Raw genomic sequence first — 18,913 nt, 5'->3', positions numbered from 1 at the left:
CCCTCAGCCTCCTCCGCTCCAGAGAGAACAGCCCTAGCTCCCTCAACCTTTCCTCATAAGACCTACCCTCCAAACCAGGCAGCATCCTGGTAAATCTCCTCTGCACTCTTTCCAGCGCTTCCACATCCTTCTTATAGTGAGGTGACCAGAACTGCACACAATATTCCAAATGTGGTCTCACCAAGGTCCTGTACAGTTGCAGCATAACCCCACGGCTCTTAAACTCAAACCCCCTGTTAATAAAAGCTAACACACTATAGGCCTTCTTCACAGCTCTATCCACTTGAGTGGCAACCTTTAGAGATCTGTGGATATGAACCCCAAGATCTCTCTGTTCCTCCACAGTCTTCAGAACCCTACCTTTGACCCTGTAATCCACATTTAAATTAGTCCTACCAAAATGAATCACCTCACATTTATCAGGGTTAAACTCCATTTGCCATTTTTCAGCCCAGCTTTGCATCCTATCTATGTCTCTTTGCAGCCTACAACAGCCCTCCACCTCATCCCCTACTCCACCAATCTTGGTGTCATCAGCAAATTTACTGATCCACCCTTCAGCCCCCTCCTCTAAGTCATTAATAAAAATCACAAAGAGCAGAGGACCAAGCACTGATCCCTGTGGCACTCCGCTAGCAACCTGCCTCCAATCTGAAAATTTTCCATCGATCACCACCCTCTGTCTTCGATCAGACAGCCAGTTACCTATCCAATCGGCCAACTTTCCCTCTATCCCACACCTCCTCACTTTCATCATAAGCCGACCATGGGGGACCTTATCAAACGCCTTACTAAAATCCATGTGTATGACATCAACTGCCCTACCTTCATCAACACACTTAGTTACCTCCTCAAAAAATTCAATCAAATTTGTGAGGCACGACTTGCCCTTCACGAATCCGTGCTGACTATCCTGGATTAATCCGCATCTTTCTAAATGGTCGTAAATCCCATCTCTAAGGACCTTTTCCATCAATTTACCAACCACCGAAGTAAGACTAACCGGTCTATAATTACCAGGGTCATTTCTATTCCCTTTCTTAAACAGAGGAACAACATTCGCCATTCTCCAGTCCTCTGACACCATCCCCGTGGACAGCGAGGACCCAAAGATCAAAGCCAAAGGCTCTGCAATCTCATCCCTTGCCTCCCAAAGAATCCTAGGATACATTTCATCAGGCCCAGGGGACTTATCGACCTTCAGTTTATTCAAAACTGCCAGGACGTCCTCCCTCTGAACATCTATTTCCTCCAGCCTATTAGCCTGTAACACCTTCTCTTCCTCAAAAACATGGCCCCTCTCCTTGGTGAACACTGAAGAAAAGTATTCATTCATCACCTCGCCTATCTTTACTGACTCCATACACAAGTTCCCACTACTGTCCTTGACCGGCCCTAACCTCACCCTGGTCATTCTTTTATTCCTCACATAAGAGTAAAAAGCCTTGGGGTTTTCCTTGATCCGACCCGCCAAGGACTTCTCGTGTCCCCTCCTAGCTCTCCTAAGCCCCTTTTTCAGCTCATTCCTTGCTAACTTGTAACCCTCAATCGAGCCATCTGAACCTTGTTTCCTCATCCCTACATAAGCTTCCCTCTTCCTTTTCACAAGACATTCCACCTCTTTCGTGAACCATGGTTCACCGGCTTTATCTGATAATTATCAAATAATTTCATATTTAAATGTTTTGTTTAAACGTTTCAATAAAGCATTAGTAGAATTTTGTAAAACTTAATGGAAACAATTAACAATGTCATAAATACGAAACTTTGATACGTTAACATTTAACTAAGCATTTTACTTTAGTAGCTGCACAGACATTAATTGCTTCACCTTTCCAAATTTCTTGCAATAAAATATATTTTTCCTCTTTAACACAACTATCATTTTTTTTACTTTAACACAATGGTTCTGTTGTCTCTGTAAACAAGGTGGTGAGGGAGGGAGGGAGGGAGGGAGGAATGGATGCGAGGAGGGGGTAAGGGAGGGGGAAGGGAAAGGGGAGGTATTTTTTAAAACAAAAACATGCAGCCCGACTCACCTCTCATTATCTCTGCGCCGAGGTCGGAGCCTCAAAAAGAAGTTTAGTAATTTTAAAAAGCTAAGCTGAAAGCATGATCTGCACTGGATTCTGCAATACCTATCAGACAGATAGTTTACATCAGCTTACAGGAGACTTGCATATGTCACCTTAAGGAATACACTTTCCTAAAACATTTAAAATAGCCAAATTGCACACTTCCCACTGTAAACATAGAACTCATTTTACCCTATATTTTAAGAGGCTTCTAAGGATCAACATTCCATCAGGGAGATTCTTAAAATTGGAATAAGCAACACTGCTTAAAATACATAGCATAATCCAAATGGACTTTAGCTGAAACTTATTACAGACTCTGCAAATCCAGTTACAAATGAACATACTAATTCCAGTAAAAAGTATGTCATGACAAAGTTGCAAAAATTTACTTTTTAAAAAATCTTTCACTGTGTATTACATATATTTTAAATATCTTTTGAACACATTCACAAAATAAATTAACTCACCCAAAGAATGCCTGCTGCGTCTACTCACTGCAACGAGACCAGAACAAGTGTGCAAATAAGTGTAAATACTCACCTACCATCGGGACAAGTAAGCGAAGTTAGAGACTGCAGCGCAGGCTTCAATACCAACTGCTTGACAAAGCAGAATTGGCGTGCTTTTAGCATGCATGCCCATGCGCGAGTTTCATATTGTCCCAACATGCACGTGCAGTGCACAATCCATGTAAATTGGAATTTGGGCCTGAGGTTATGGGCCATTATTTCTCCCAGGTAGGTAATGTTCCAATAACATTATCTCAGGTGCAAAGGCACACGAGGAATGCTCCAGAAATCGGTAGGGTCATGGACATGGTTTTTACAGGATCACTGGACAAACAAAAGAGGAATCCTGAATACAGACCTTATATCATGAGGGAACTTGAATTAACCATTGAAAATGGAAGATTGCTATGGGGAAAAATCAGGGTGATCATCTCTCTGTGCTCACAAAGCTGAATCAACTGCATGCAGGTCATCCAGGGTTAGCGCGGATGAAAGAGCTCACATGAAGCCATTTGTGATGGCAGGGATTTGACTTACAGATGGAAGAAAAAATGGGGCAAAGCCAGTCTTGCACTAGAATACAGAAAACTCCACCTTTACAACACTCCATCCATGGGATAGTCCAAAACAACCTTGTTGTGGAGATGCCGGCGTTGGACTGGGGTAAGCACAGCAAGAAGTCTCACAACACCATGTTAAAATCCAACAGGTTTATTTGGTAGCACGAGCTTTCGCAGTGTCACTCCTTCAGGTGAATGAAGAGTTGTGTTCACAAACAGGGCATACTTACAGACTCAATTTACAAGTCTGTATCTATGTATGCCCTGTTTGTGAACACAACTCTTCACTCACTTGAAGGAGGAGCGATGCTCTGAAAGCTTGTGCTACCAAATAAACCTGTTGGACTTCTTACTATCCAAAACAACCTTGGCAGAGGACACATTTTGACTTCACGGGACCCATTGGATGCTACATGTTTCTTGGCGTAGTGAACAGGTATTCAAAACAGGCTGAAGTCAGGATGATCAAATCCACCACGACGAAAAGCTCCGGACAACCCGAATAACTCATTAATAATAATGGATGCAATTCACATCCCAGGAATTTGTGGATTACCTAGAGAACAATGGTATGCAACACATAAGGATTACCTCATATCTTCCATCCACTAACAGATTGGCGGAGAAACTAGTATAGACACTGAAACATGCCATCAAGGTGTCAAAAGACAAAAGTTCACTATCCAGGAGAGTAAATAACAACCTCATCTGATCGGAACACGGCTAATGCCACCACTCAAAATTTACTGGCAATGTTGTTCCTGAGAAGGAAACAGAGAACTAAATTCGATCAACTCACACCATCTGACAATACTGCAATAGCAGAGCGACAATAGGCACAAGTTTACTCTCAGTAAGCAAGCAAAAAAACAGAGGAGCTTTAAACAAAAAAAGCTTTAGTGTGAAGTGGGTACCCATAACCATTCTAGCTAAGACAGAAACAGAAAATGCTGGAAAATCTCAGCAGGTCTGACAGCATCTGTGGGGAGAACAGAGCCAACACTCAGAGTCTAGCTGACCTTTCAACAGAACAAGCCCACAGAGATTTTCCAGCATTTTCTGTTTTTGTTTCAGATTCCAGCATCTGCAGTATTTTGCCTTTATCCTAGCTAAGGCAGGCCTGATCAGAAAGGTTGTGAAATTCCCAAACCAAGGATTACTATAGAACCAAGTTCAGCTTCTATTCCAGTAGAACAATCAATCTCTCTGGAAGGTGACAATGAAGCAACTTTACAAGCTAAAGTACCTGATATTCTTGAGGAACAGGCTACCAAGGATGTTAAAGATCAGGACCCAGAACGTCAGATCTTCCCAAAACAAAATCAACGTTTACCAAAAAGACTCTTGTATTAATTGTATATATGTAGATAATAATGCTCAGTAATGTAAATGTTTATAGTGGGTTTGTTGCTGTACTACTGAAGTAAAGCGGGAGGGATGTTGCGCATTATAAAATAATGCATTGCGATGTGATTAGTCACATGACGTGCTGCAACATCAGAGGCATTTGCAGGTATTAATCTCGTTTCCATGTTGGACTTCAATCTGGCAAAACATTGTAAATAATGTGGCAATTATATGTTTAAGTAACCCACAGTGTGGCACCTTGAAAATCCTTCTCATTAAGCAAAAAATACACATAAACAACAGTTTATAATTGCCAAAATGAGTTGGCAATGATAAAGCAGACAATCATACACGTGTTCAGAGTCAGATCTCTTCACTCCCCTCCCTTTCTTTTCCCATCGAAGCTCATGTGAAAGAAAGGCCCGGTCAGGAAAATTAACGGACCAATTGCAGGACAGAGTGAATTCATCGAGAGGTTCTCAATTTAAAAAAGAATCCAGAAGCACATTTTGAAACAATTCTGAAGGTACATTAACAACACTTACGCAAAAGGAAAAGAAAATGCTTACATTTAAAGCTTTTTATTTTCCATCCTTCACCATAATTGTTTTACAATACAAATATCACCTTGTGTATACACAAAACTACAGAAAAAAACTCTTTCACATAAAATACAGAATGGAGATCATATAATTTGCAATAAAAAACTATTTCTCACATTGGCAAATAGAGACTTCATTTTCACGACTTTTGATTTGGGTGAGACTACATGCATTATTTGCACAAATATAATAAAATTTATAGAAATAGAGTATCTCTGTAGCTGATTTACCAACTAATGGGTCAGAGGAGCATGGACACTTTGCTAGTACATTAACCTCTGCACATAAATTCGGTTTTTTTTGCCTTCATGTTATGACTTGATATTTAAGAAAAATGCAAAATCTGTAAAAAGGAAGTTGAAATACAACAGTTAAATTTGCTGCGCTGTATTTCCCATTTATATAATAAAATAATTTACCTGTACAGTAATATATCTAACAGGACATGCCCATAGTTAGTGAATTGAATATTACCGTTTTCTTTTATTTTGCACCCAATATCTCAAAGTATTCAAGACAAAGTGTGCGCAAACGTTAACTACAAAACTGAATGCTCAGTGTTGAGCTTACATTTTGCAATTCTGCAACAGTTAATTATTAACTCAATACTCAAGGTAATATACATATAGGCTTTTGAGTTTTCATATACTATATCTGAGACCACCTACTGACCATACAATCAGGACAAGAAAAGGCACTAGAAAACAAACAATATCTGTCAAAATTCCCACCCAGTGCTGATTTCATTCTTGCTATAATGAAAGTCTCGGAGTCCACCATTATATGCAGACCTCACTTTTAAATAGTTGAAAAACTGTATAGATTTTTTTTTGCACTGCCACATTCATTTAACATAAATAACAAGAATGATTGCTATAAAAAACATTTTTGCACTTAAAGTTTCTTTCGCCATATTTGGTTCCAAAATGCACAGAGTTTGTTTGCAAACAGAACCCAATCCTTATTCATCAACCATCTTTAATATTTAAACATTTAAGAAAATGGCTTTTAAGCCCAGTCTTTGGGGCAAGGATTATTAAAGATGAATTTCTGATTGAAAAAAAAATACAATTTATCCCAGACATCTTTGCAGACATATGCTAAAGTAAACACTAGCAGACAGGACACAATTGCCACTGATGCAGTTAATATCAAATACAATTGAACGTGATTGTGTGTTTATGGCATATACCAAAGACAAAAAGACAATTAACTAAAGATTATACAGTGCATGTCAATCTTTTTTGTTCTACATAGTCCTTTGGAAAGATCACAGTGCTGACCAGTTAATTGGAACACTTCAGTAAAAGTGAATGTTGCAGGGCATGAGTTAGCAGAAAGTTCACTATGGCATCAGCTCAAGAGGAATTTTCAGCACTTTTGCACAGTCCCTCAGATTATCTGGTGTTATGTGTCCGTTACTAATCTGCTGTATTTAACTTTTCTCCCAAGGAACTGTGATATGGATGACCAGGTAAGTGGCAAATGATATGTACGAGGTACAATGCCTTGAACGTTGCTTTCCAAAAACCAAAAGAATTTATACCACCACACTTGGGATAGAAAATTAGTCTTGGAGGGTTCCTTTAATACCTGAAAAGAAAGGGATATAAATATGTCAGTTAGATCGTAATATGGGAAAAAATTTACAATAAGTAAACAAATTAGTATAATTCAGGAGTTACACATAAGAGAATGCAGCAAGCCAAAAAAAATTGTCTTATCTTGGGCAAGTGGTTTACAATTTTCTTACCTGCAGGAAACTTTTATATCAAGTACACTATCTCAACAATATACCGGTACTGCCAATATTTTACACCCAGTTAACTACCTTCCTGCTCATCGGCCAGAACAGTTGTTGAGAGAAAATCTCAGCAGTGGACATCAGAATTACATTTTGTTTTAGAACATAACAGCGCAGTACAGGCCCTTCAGCCCTCGATGTTTTTGGTACTTTCACTTTATCTCCTTCGTCACCAAAATCAGATCATGTTTACTCTTTACACTACTTTTCGTTCCTACATCTAAAAAGTGGAACACATGTACATACAAGGTCTAGGTTTTTGGGACTCTCGATTATGTCAATTTCCATTGTCTAAGGTTTGGGCTGTGAGGGGGTGGAGGAAAGCAGGGGGGGGGGGGGGGGGGGGACATTATGGAAGAGATTAGAAATTCCACAATATTTTTTGAAAATTATTCAAATAGGTTCAGGTGCTTTTATAGAAATTGAAGGAGAACTGATGTTGGAGTCATAGCCTTAGACAGAGTTAGTATGACACAGGAGACAGCTATTAGAACCATTGAGTTGGTCATGGACCACCATGCCACCTGTCCCTAGAGTAATCCAGTCTGTTTCATTTCCGGATTCTGACCCTGTGGCTCTGCAAGAGTTTTCCCATCCAATTTACTTTTGAAATCACTCGAACACTGTGGGAAGCAACGAGTTCCAGGCCATTCCCACAAACAGTGTAAAGAGTTCTTCACATCCTCCCCACCTCTCTTGCACAAAATCTTAAATCTGTGACTCCTAGTCCTGGTATCCTAAGCTAATGGAAAGACTTTGCTTTGTCTACCTTAACTAAACTTGTCATATTTGTGTACACATCTATCAGATCTCCCTTTCTATCTCCTTTGCTCCAAGGGGAATAATCCTAGCTTCTTTAACCTACCCTTGCAACTAAATTCTCTCAAACTGACATTCAAATCCTCATGGAAAAGCTCAATGTTCTCGTCTTCCAAATATCTCCTGGTCCCCAGTGGGCTGCATTCTCAATCACAGCCAGGCCATTTTGCACAGTTGATGAGATGCAGTAACAATTTTGTATAAATAGAGGGAGCGGCATTTCAACCCAGCTAACGAGGTATTTTCCTCAAAAAAACGGGAGACAAAGGAAAGAGCAAACTGAAATTTACAATATTTCCTTAGGTGTACAAAAAAATCTGATGAACCTCAACGTAATTAAAAATATTTGGTCTGGCATTTATATTTGCAAGTTCAGCACAAAATGTTCATAAGGAAAAAGACGAAATGGATGATAGATAATCCTCAAACGTACACCTGTTAGAATGAGTAATTATTGTTTTCCACTAAAAGAACAATCCGGCACATTCTCATTTTGCTCCAAACAAGTTCTTTAAATTCTGGCAAACCTTGAGTGGCTGCCTATTTTAAATTTCCACCAGAGTCATCTTAATGCACACAATAATGCAATGTATTAAAAAGTTTAGGTTATTGATAAGGGAGGTTGAAAGGCAAATGGTCCCTTAACTGTGAATTGCTGCACTAAATGATATGGTAGACTACAGGGAGAGCAGGCTCACCTGCTCCTGGACTGGATGCCGCTCTATTCTGGACTCTCCACTGCTATCCACATCCCTCCAGGTCAAACTCTCTTCTCTCTGGCTCTCTCTCTCCCATTTCCCCTCCGTGTGTGCAGTGGTAGCAGCATGTGGAAGAGTCAGCACACATTAAAATTCAGAATTTCCCACTGAGGGAGCGGAGGTGACTGATCATGCATATTATATGTGGGTAATAGATTTTTTTTTTAAAGTTGAAAGATTCTTGGCTGAAATGTAGGACATCTCTTATCAGATGTACAGCATTTACACTACAAGGTTAAAAACAGGACCGTTTCAATTTCTGGTCCATTCAGCTTACATCTGACAGTAGAAACAAAGCACAACATCCCGTGGATTCTCTTCGGGATCAGCATAATCCAAATTAGCCAGAGCTGGGATAGAGCCTGAATCAGCCTTGATTGACCCACACAGATTGGCATTTCAAAGTGGACGTTTTTAATATACATACGATGCTAAGCTTTTATTTAAACATTCCAAGAATAGACTATGTGATCAATATATTGATTCCACAGCAGTAACTTACCTGTTGGTTGGCCATGGTATGGTACCACCAAAAAAGACGTGTAGTGATATAATATGCCACCACTACATCCACAGTGTAGTGGTCATGTGCGAGAAGAATGCAAAAAACCCCAACAATACTGAGAATCCAGCAAGACCAGTGATACCACCACCATCGCTTTGGAGAATCTGAAAGAAATAAAATCAAAACTTAACATTTACAATAATGCTGGTGGTCTGACACATAATTTGTATTTGTATAGTGCCTTTAACATAATAAGGCACTTCATCGGGGAATTAAAACAAAATATGGCACAGCCCCCCCCCCCCCCCCCCCCCCCCACACACACACACACACGTAGGGAGATGTCCAGGGCAAATAACCAAAGGTTTGATCCAAGAAATAGGTTTCAAGGTGTCTCAAGGAGAAAAGCATGGTAAAGACAGAGAAAGATTTAGGGAGGAAATTCCAGAACGCAAGGCAGCCAAAAGGTGCTGTCACCAAATGGTGAAGCCATTAAAATCAGGGATGCTCAAGAGGCCAGATACCAATGGAAATTTTCCATCCAAGCACAGAATAGGAGAAAATTTAATGAGCAATTAAAGTGATCGATATATATACATATATGCATAAAATTTGGGCATTTAGAGTGTTAATTTGCAACATGATCAGTGTTTCACACCAAATACAGCTGCATTTTGCCTGTTGTATTACAAATTTACTGAACCTATCCATTACATGACTGACAATTTTGTACATCATAATAATGCAGGAACGAACAGATATTTTGAGATATAGGATTTATCTTAACCGCCTATGACTTTAGAAGTTTAAGATGGAAGCAACTCCGCATCTCTTTCCAAGACTATGTCAGTAATAGCGTTTTCTTACTTCTAATGGTTAATTTCCAATATTTATTCCAAATATATTCATTCTTCCCTTCTCACTTTCCAAAATCTATTTTTCCATTATGAACTCAATTCTAGAGGATTTTTCTCACACTCACTCCCAAAGTGGATCTGTAATTGATCAGTTCAACCTGGTTTCTATACACCACAACTAATATCATAAGAGTAGGAGTGGGCCATTCGGCCCCTGGAACCTGCTCTGCCATTCGACATGATGGTGGCTGATCTGTTTGTGGCCTTAACTCCACTTTTCTGCCTGACCTCTTAACCATCAATGTTCCCTTGTCAATCAAAAAGCTACTTAACTCAGTCTTGAATCTATTCAATGACCCAGCCTTCACTACTCTCTGGGGAAGAGAACTCCTTTGACAGTTTGCCTATGCAGCAGAGGGTGGCACAGTGGCAAGTACTGCCGCCTCACAGCACCAGAGACCAGAGTTCAATTCTGGCCTTGGGTGGCTCTGGGGAGTTTGCATATTCTCTTATCCACATGGATTTCCTCCGGGCGCTCTGGTTTCTTCCCACAGACCAAAGATGTGCAGCTCAGGTCGATCGGCCATGCTAAATTGTCCCTTAGTATCCAAATGTGTGGGGGTTAGGTGAATTAGCCATGATAAATGCATGGAATTATGGTAAAAGCGCAGGCAGGTGGGTGTTATGGTGGCACAGTGGTTTGCACTGCTGCTTCAGTGCTTCAGAGCACCAGGGATCTGGCTTCAATTGTGGCCCTGGGTGACTGTGTGGAGTCTGCACGTTCTCCCCATGTCTGTGGGAGTTTCTTCCGGGTGCGCTGGCTCTCAGTCCAATGATGTGCAGGTTAGGTTGATTGGTCAATTTAGCATGGCCATTGTCAGGAGGATTAGCAGGGTAAATATCTGGGGTTACGGGGATAGGGCCTGCGTGGGATTGTCGTTGGTGCAGGCGCGATGGGCTGAAGATGCTCCTTTGGGGAGTCTGTGCAGACTCGATAGACCGAATGGCCTCCTTCTGCACTATAGGGATTCCAAGTTTCAGAGTCCCATCTCAGATATTCCAAGGCTTCACCATTCTTCATTGTCTGTTCATCATTTGTATCAAGCTTGGCTCAGTTTAGAGTGTTACACTCATTCCCGCTTATACACTAAATGAGGATTTGAACTCAATCTAGGCTTGTAGTACAGTGATTACCACATTGTTGGAGGTGCTGCCCTGCTGTTAACAGGCAGCTCAGGTGGACATCAAAAATCCCATGATGCCAACATACTTTTTAAAATCAATACCAAAACACAGACCAACTACTCTTTAATTGCATTGTTTGTGACATTTTGCAGTTGCAGAATGATGACTGCACTCTTCTACACAGTCAGTGTACTTCACATAGTACTTAACTGTGGTTCAAGAGATTTAACTGTGCTTTGAGATTTGATTAATTAGAAAGGTCGTGAGAAGTGAAAGTGTGTGTTAGTCTGGTTTTCCCCATTTGAAGAATTACCAGCAAAATGTCCAAAAACATTGAAAGTCAAAAATTAATTGTAAACTAACAAACCCCTCCTCTCCGATCACCTTCAGAACCTTGTCCTTTTCTCCATGTTTGTGACCACAAGCACCTGGACAACAATGCAGTTCAGAGAGATAAGATAACTGGTTCAAGGAGAGTAATGAATGCAACAAAGACAGAAGAATAGGAGAGGCGCAAGAGAGTGAGGAGATAAAGTTTGGTTAACAGCGAGAGAAAAGGCGGCACAAGGACACAGCAAGAATGTCACAACAATTAAGAGGAATAATGAGGGGGTTGGGGTGAAAATAGTGCGCAGAATGAGGCAGAGTTGGTCTGAGATCACACTCCCTATGGATTCCTAGGCAGCAAATGTTGAATAATCTTGACCATAGTTGAATAGCCTAACAGGTTGGCCAAATCAAACTTTGTCCTCCAAGCCCAACATCCACACACGCTCCATCCAAGAATGGCCACCGTTTAAAAAGACTGGAAGCTCTGGTTGTTTCTTCTGCTAACATCGCAGAGACTACTGTAAACACTCTTGATACCACCTCCTCTGAATGAACCATTTTTACAGAGGGCAGGGGTCATAGTTGAGATATTTTTGCAAACAATCTGTCCATGCCATTACTAAAATACCATTTCAATGAAAACAAAAGACTTCACTTTTTTTTTTAAATCTATGGTGTCATTAAATTATTTTTGGCACTGGGAAACGACCGTTGATGGAAATGTTTGAAAAGGAGCCATAAACTTCTCCATAAAATAAAATAATGCAGCATGCTTGCTTATATAAGTGCACAACACAAATATGCTAAGACAAGAATAAAACATTAGAAATGTCAGGAATGTCAAAAATCCACAAGGCGGAACATTAGACAAAATGATAAGATTCCTCAAACTGCACTCTGATTATAAACCTCTTGAGCAACCTGCATGAATTTAAATGGTGTGGCCTGAATATAGAACCCACTGACACTGAATCTACACTATTAGACAACCTTCAAATTCAGCATATCTAACACAAAATTAGAAACTTCAATAAGACCACAAGGACAAACCGCTGTAAATAGAACATTGGGTGTAATAGGAGCCACCCTCCCGCTCCCCCAATTAGAATTGGAGGTTCATTATAGATCTTGTAGCATTAGTATGCCTGCAATCTCTTTTGAAATGTGTGAATAGCCTGCTCCATAATGGGATGCATCTAACACGTTCAATGTGCAAAAATAGTGAGTAGTTAAATCAATATCAGCTTAAATCTATTTGCATTCCACAGAGACTTGTGTTACACATATTTAGAGAAAGTTTGCACTAAATCTGAACTGCAATATCAAGAAATGCTCCCTACTATCACTGTATGCAGGGTATACAAGCTCCCTTATTACAGCACATGTAGGATCCAAATCTGATAGAAACAAGCAAACACAAGTCAGAACCGCTTGAATCTACAGTTCTTTGACCCTTCAGTACCTCAAAGCTATTACTCTGCTGCCCCTTAGCTGGGCATGAATGACCAGTGAACTACACCAAGTACAAATATGCTCAAAATTCAAAAAATGAAAAAAGTCAACATAAATTTTTTAAAAGGTGGAAACTTACACTCTTTGATAAATAAGTAGGTGAGTGTTAGCATAACAGTATGGCCACTGTACAGGTAGTCTCCACACATGGTGTGCGCTCCTGTGATTGACAGCCCACCTCCAGCTATCATCTTCATAATTCTCCTAAACTGTGCTTCCACATCTCCAAACAGCTGCAAAATGAGAAAGAAAAACAATGTCTTAAATCAAACTGAAATAAAATTACTAGGACTAATCAAATGTTAAACATGGAAAATGTGAAGTAACATGGTTCTTGCAAAAGACTGCCTTGAACCACAACAAACTATGTTTCACTGTGCTCTGCACAGCAACTTTGCTCCAATGAAAGCCACAGTTGGTGTGTTTTAAAAGGGGCACTCCCTGGGAAGATAAACCCTTAATGGTCCAGGAGTTGTTTATGATTATGTAGAGGTTAGCAGCTGCTAACATGACACCACTCTGGCTGGTTCCTTCCCCAGTAATAGGTTCTCCACTTTGTTTATCCTCGTAAACAGGTCGGCTCAGCGCGTGACCAGATGCGCTGCAGTAAACCACAGAAACCACCTCAAAAAGCAGTTTCCTTGCCCTGTGCTTTGTCACAACCTCTTTTCAGTTGCTAGCCTCAACAGAACATGGTGACGCGAGTTTTGCTGGATTTTGTTTGACTTGCCGACAGCAACGCAGGACTGGTTAAAAAGACAATGGCTAATGTATTTTCTGATGTGGAGATGCTGGCGTTGGATTTATAATGTATTTTCTAACAGCTTTCACGTGTTCTTTGGATGTTTCAGGTTCCAGAACATCTAAAGTATTTAAACTATTTGTGCGACTCTGATTTTGACTACTGACAATACTACTGGGACCAAGAAACTTAAATTACAAAAATTGGCGAAAATGAAAGAAATGCCAGGGATGAAATGTTCAGGAAAACAATGCAATTAACGTTACATCACCAAAAATAGGTTTGATTTCTGAAACACATTTTTTGAAGGAGGAAATTTCCAACTGTGTTCAGCCTATATTTAATAAATATTCAGCAGAGGACAGATATTCATATAATGCAAGATATGCCCTTGGAACAATGACAATTTACTGCAAAACAATAATCCTGGTTTGCCCTAAAATTTATATTTCCACTCCCAAGTGAAGTTATGCTGTCATTCAGAGAGATAAGTTTGTTATTTTTGAAAGGGGGAGGCAGCAATTCACCTCAACTGGAAGAGAAGTTAACTGATGAGCCTGATCATACCTCTGGAACATCCTTGATCACTTCAGATTAAAGCCATTCTCTAGATCTTAAATTTTGATCCATTTCACTCTGTAGAGCAGAATGTGAAAGAAGTGGTCCTCACGGTATTCCCTATTTGCATGCTGCTGGAATAAGGGAATTATGCAGTTTTGCGCTTTAAGAAACATCTCAAAAGATCAAGTTTAAATCCCACAGCCAAAACCGACTTCCACAAATTGTGCAATTTGTAAACTATAAAAACAATAAATACTTTTATTTCCTAATACAACAATAGCTCAGAAAAGGAAATTGACCACAAAACAGTCAGAATTGGATCAAACTTAATTTCAGAACAAGAAAAATGACCATGGATGCTGCCGGATGCTCTCCAGGGAAGGAAACCTGATCTGATTGGAGAGTAACTCTTTATGCCCTCTCGAATTGCCCAACAAGCTGAATAATTGTGAAAACAAACTCAAGGAGGCCAACAATTCCTTCTCAGGCCAACAGGAGGTTGGCAATAAGGGCAGCCTTGCCAGCCATTCAAAATACAAACTGAAAGAAAATCTAGGGCTTCAGCATGACTCCATCTCATGTTGTCATGATTAGCATGCTCATTCTTGCAGGAGATATATGCAATTTCATTTAATCACATTCTAGGATTCAATTGACAATGGTGATCATATAACCTTTCCAATACATATTTGTGCTGGACTAAAATGATGTGGCTATTCTGTCGGTCAGGCTTTTGAGCAGACTCACTAGCTAAGCTGATGTCATTCAGGACGTTCAATTTCCAAACACTCAAGTCGATATAATCACAGAATTGTTACAGTGCAGGTGGCCGCCATTTGGACCATCATGTCTGCGACAGCTCTCCAAACAATCATGACTTGGTGCCAATCCCTTGCCTTTTCACTGTACTCCTGTACATTGTTTACATTCAAGTAATCATCTAATGCCCCGATTGAACCTGCCTCCACTACACTTTCAGGCAGTACATTCCAGACCCGATCCACTCTGAAAAAGTTTAATCAAGTTCTGCATGTATGCTGATGACACACAACTTTACCTTGCTGCATCACTCCTCGATTCCAAGACTGGTTGCTGAGCAACATCAAGTCTTGAGCTTAATGTAGATAAAGGTGAAGCCATTATTTTGAATTGCAAGTGGTTCTTACACTCCAGTGCTTTTAACACCGCAGATCAAGCCTAGCGGTGCAGAACCTAGCCATATTACTCAATTTTGAGCTGACCTGCTTAGCCTTTACCAGCTTCTTTATCAAGACCACCTTTTCCACTATTAAAACATTTCCCATATCAGCCTCAAATCTCCCCCATGGTCACCAAGGCTCTAAAACTGCACACTTATTAGAAAGCCCGATTTCTTTAATGCTTTCCAGCTGGCCTCCCTACTTCTACCTAAATATTGAAGAATGATAAACTTGCATTTATGAAATGACTTTCACCTAATCGAGATGTTTCAAAGCGCTTCACAGCTCCTAAAATACTTTGGAAACGTAATCACTGTTGGCCTCTAGAAAAGAAATTGGCAACCAATTTGCACATACAATCTCAGACAACAAGATAAATGATCAATCTGTTCTGGTGGTGTTGACCGAGGGATACGCGTTAGTAAAATTATAGCTCTTCTGCAATTACTGATATTCGAACTTCTATCCACCTCATCACATCTCATCCATAAAACAGCACCTCCCAATAATGCCACATTCAAAAGCACTTGAGGTTTCAGCCTGCATTATGCGCTTATCTCTAGATTGGAAATGTAATCAATAACCTTCTGACTCAGAGGCAAAAGTGCCATTATGAACTCCACGTCACTGCTAACGTCAATATCACCCATTGGAAGTTTTGCACTTACTGTGCTAGTTCACATCATCACACTTCATTCGGAACCTACAAATCAATTTCAAAACTTTGACATTAACTTTGAAGTGCCTCCATGACCTTGACTCAGCTCAGTGACTTCCTTCGGCCCTAGTTACACTCAAGAGTTGCTCCTTGGCTAATAGTCTACCTATTATTCCTTATTCTCTTCACTCCACAACTGGCGGCTGCTCTTTCAGTTACTCGATGCCCACTTCTGGAAATCCTTGTCATCATCATCCTTCCTGCATTCAAAAACCCGGTACAGACTCTTTCCGATGGCTCTCTTAGCCCCATTTCTCCACTCCATTCTACTTAATATTTCCCTTGGTGTACATTTCATTCACTGTTTTGCACAATGCTCAGGGATGTCTTTCCAATATTAGAAATGATGGCATTCCTTAGTGTTTGCATTAAAAAAAAAAGAACAACTTCATAAAAATGGGCATCACCAGCATTTTGCAATTGGTTTATTTCACAAGAAAGGCAGAACACCCCACCCCAAACTGATGCTAAATCTGGACACATCTTTGTGGTTCAGGATTTTATCTGCTACAGGGAGCATCGCTGGCCTTGCGCTCTCAGCGATGGCCAGTGGCACCTGTGCTCAGAGCTGTATTTTGTTTTTACGTAAATGAAAACATTTTTGAAAACTCAAAGTGCACATTTACCCTGTGATCTATTATGAATGGATTTAGCTTGGCTCAGGATTCCTTGATCACATATTCTAGGCTGATACTTCAGGTCAGTGCTGAGGGAGTGCTGCACTGTTAACACTACCTTCTTCAAGATACAAAAATTCAACTGACATTAAACCAAGTTCATACTGAGCCCAAGTTCTCTTTCCCCACCCCCCACCCTCTGTAATGTTGCCCTCCATAGCCCATTGCGTCCACAAATGGAAAGAGCAAACCAAAGCAAATGCATAATAGAAAAAAAATGTTACTACATCCTCATCTGGTTAACATGGGTGTGCCTCTCCCAAGATAGTGTGTCGATAAATGGATCAGATATTTAACGCAGACAAGTGTGAGATATTGCACATTGGAAGGACAAACCAAAGAAGAACGTACAGAGTAAATGGTAGGACTCTGAAGAGTGCCGTTGAACAGAGGGATCTGGGAATACAGGTACAGAATTCCCTAAAAGTGACGTCACAGGTGGATAGGGTCGTAAAGAGTGCCTTTGGTACATTGGCCTCTATAAATCGGAGTATCGAGTATAAAAGTTGGAGTGTTATGGTAAGGTTATATAAGGCATTGGTGAGGCCGAATTTGGAGTATTGTGTACAGTTTTGGTCACCTAGTTACAGGAAGGATGTAAATAAGATTGAAAGAGTGCAGAGAAGGTTCACAAGGATGTTGCCAGGACTTGAGAAGCTGAGTTACAGAGAGAGATTGAATAGGTTGGGACTTTATTCCCTGGAGCGTAGAAGATTGAGGGGAGGTTTGATAGAGGTGTATAAGATTTTGATGGGTATAGATAGAGTGAATGCAAGCAGGCTTTTTCCGCTGAGGCAAGGGGAGAAAAAAACCAGAGGGCATGGGTTAAGGGTGAAAGGAGAAAAGTTTAAAGGGAATATTAGGGGGGGCTTCTTCACGCAGAGAGTGGTGGGAGTGTGGAATGAGCTGCCGGATAAAGTGGTAAATGCAGGATCACTTTTAACATTTAAGAAAAACTTGGACGGGTTCATGGATGAGAGGGGTGTGGAGGGATATGGTCCAAGTGCAGGTCAGTGGGACTAGGCATAAAATGGTTCGGCACAGACAAGAAGGGCCAAAAGGCCTGTTTCTGAGCTGTAATTTTCTATGGTTCTATGGTTCTATAAAGTAGTATTTCCTGGTTAATGAGGTTAAATTGTCACCAAGTTAATTAATTCCCTCTACTGCAAAGCCAAATGTAAAAAATAAAGTGAACAAATTTAACCTGTTGTAGCAATAATAAAACTGGATAGAAAGTAATATGGATTGCAGCCACTGACTGTAAACTACAGCTGCAAGTCAAACTCAAGCAGAATGCCTTTAAGCACAATATTCACTAGACAGTTAAACTAGAAGCGCATAGACAGGCACGTACATGACAGGGGACATGGTGCAATGTACCCTTTGCTTGGCCAGCGTGTTTCGCTTCGACTGATTCAAAGCATCTCAATCTACCATGTTATTTTACCACAAGAAATATTCTGCATCAATGTCCTGAAAAGAGCAAATGTAGAAATAACTGATGAGAACCTACAAATAAAACTTTAACCAATCCCTCAAATTATAATTTATGGATAATTCATGTACTGTTATGCTCCAATTTTTTTTGTTTATTTTTTAATCTTTCGGGCTCCAAAAGGAATTAATATTTCAAAACAATTAGTGACACCTTTAAGGAAGAATCCTCTTTTACTTTTATGAATTGAATTTGCTTCTTCCCCTCCACTCAAGAATTAAAACATTCAAACTCAGCACATTAGGTGGAATCTCTATTTACCTCTTACGTGACTAAACAGGCTCAAGAAAATTTCAAAACTTATCTTTGACCCTGTCTAAAGCTCAGCTCAGACACCAAGACACAAACAAATGCACAGCAACAGAGCAATTCAAGTGGCAAATGTACTTCATTACCGCAACATCAACCCTATTCAAGAATCTGAAGAGAGAAGCAAAAGTAAACCTGGGTCCCTTTGAGATCAAGACATGTGAAATTATAATGGGAAAATCAGGAAATGGCAGGCGTGCCAACAAATATTTTCTGTCGTTGCTCACAAAAGACGACAAACACAAAGTGATGGACCAAGAAGCTAGTGACACAGTGAAACTTCAAGCGATCAATATTAATAGGAAAAAAGCATTGGAGAAATTAAATCAACTCAAAACCAACAAAT

The 18,913-nt window shown here is 40.2% G+C and overlaps 1 protein-coding gene across 13 annotated transcripts in view; it reads right to left on the bottom strand.

Moving 5' to 3' along the window:
* Positions 1–5,046: 5,046 nt before the first annotated feature.
* The window catches only part of LOC144500532 (phosphatidylcholine:ceramide cholinephosphotransferase 1-like), a 189,251-nt gene continuing 175,384 nt past the window's right edge, over positions 5,047–18,913 (bottom strand). For all 13 annotated transcript variants that reach the window (XM_078223600.1, XM_078223594.1, XM_078223593.1 and 10 more), the window contains 3 exons: positions 12,946–13,099; positions 8,980–9,146; positions 5,047–6,689 (listed from right to left, as the gene is read on the bottom strand). In XM_078223600.1, the coding sequence (XP_078079726.1) occupies positions 6,504–6,689; positions 8,980–9,146; positions 12,946–13,099 (507 nt within the window). In that variant the 3' untranslated portion in view covers positions 5,047–6,503. The remainder of the gene's footprint in view (positions 6,690–8,979; positions 9,147–12,945; positions 13,100–18,913) is intronic.

This window comes from Mustelus asterias, chromosome 11, assembly GCF_964213995.1.
Source record: "Mustelus asterias chromosome 11, sMusAst1.hap1.1, whole genome shotgun sequence".
Classification (NCBI taxonomy): domain Eukaryota; kingdom Metazoa; phylum Chordata; class Chondrichthyes; order Carcharhiniformes; family Triakidae; genus Mustelus; species Mustelus asterias.
This window is presented reverse-complemented; position numbering and strand designations above follow the sequence as displayed.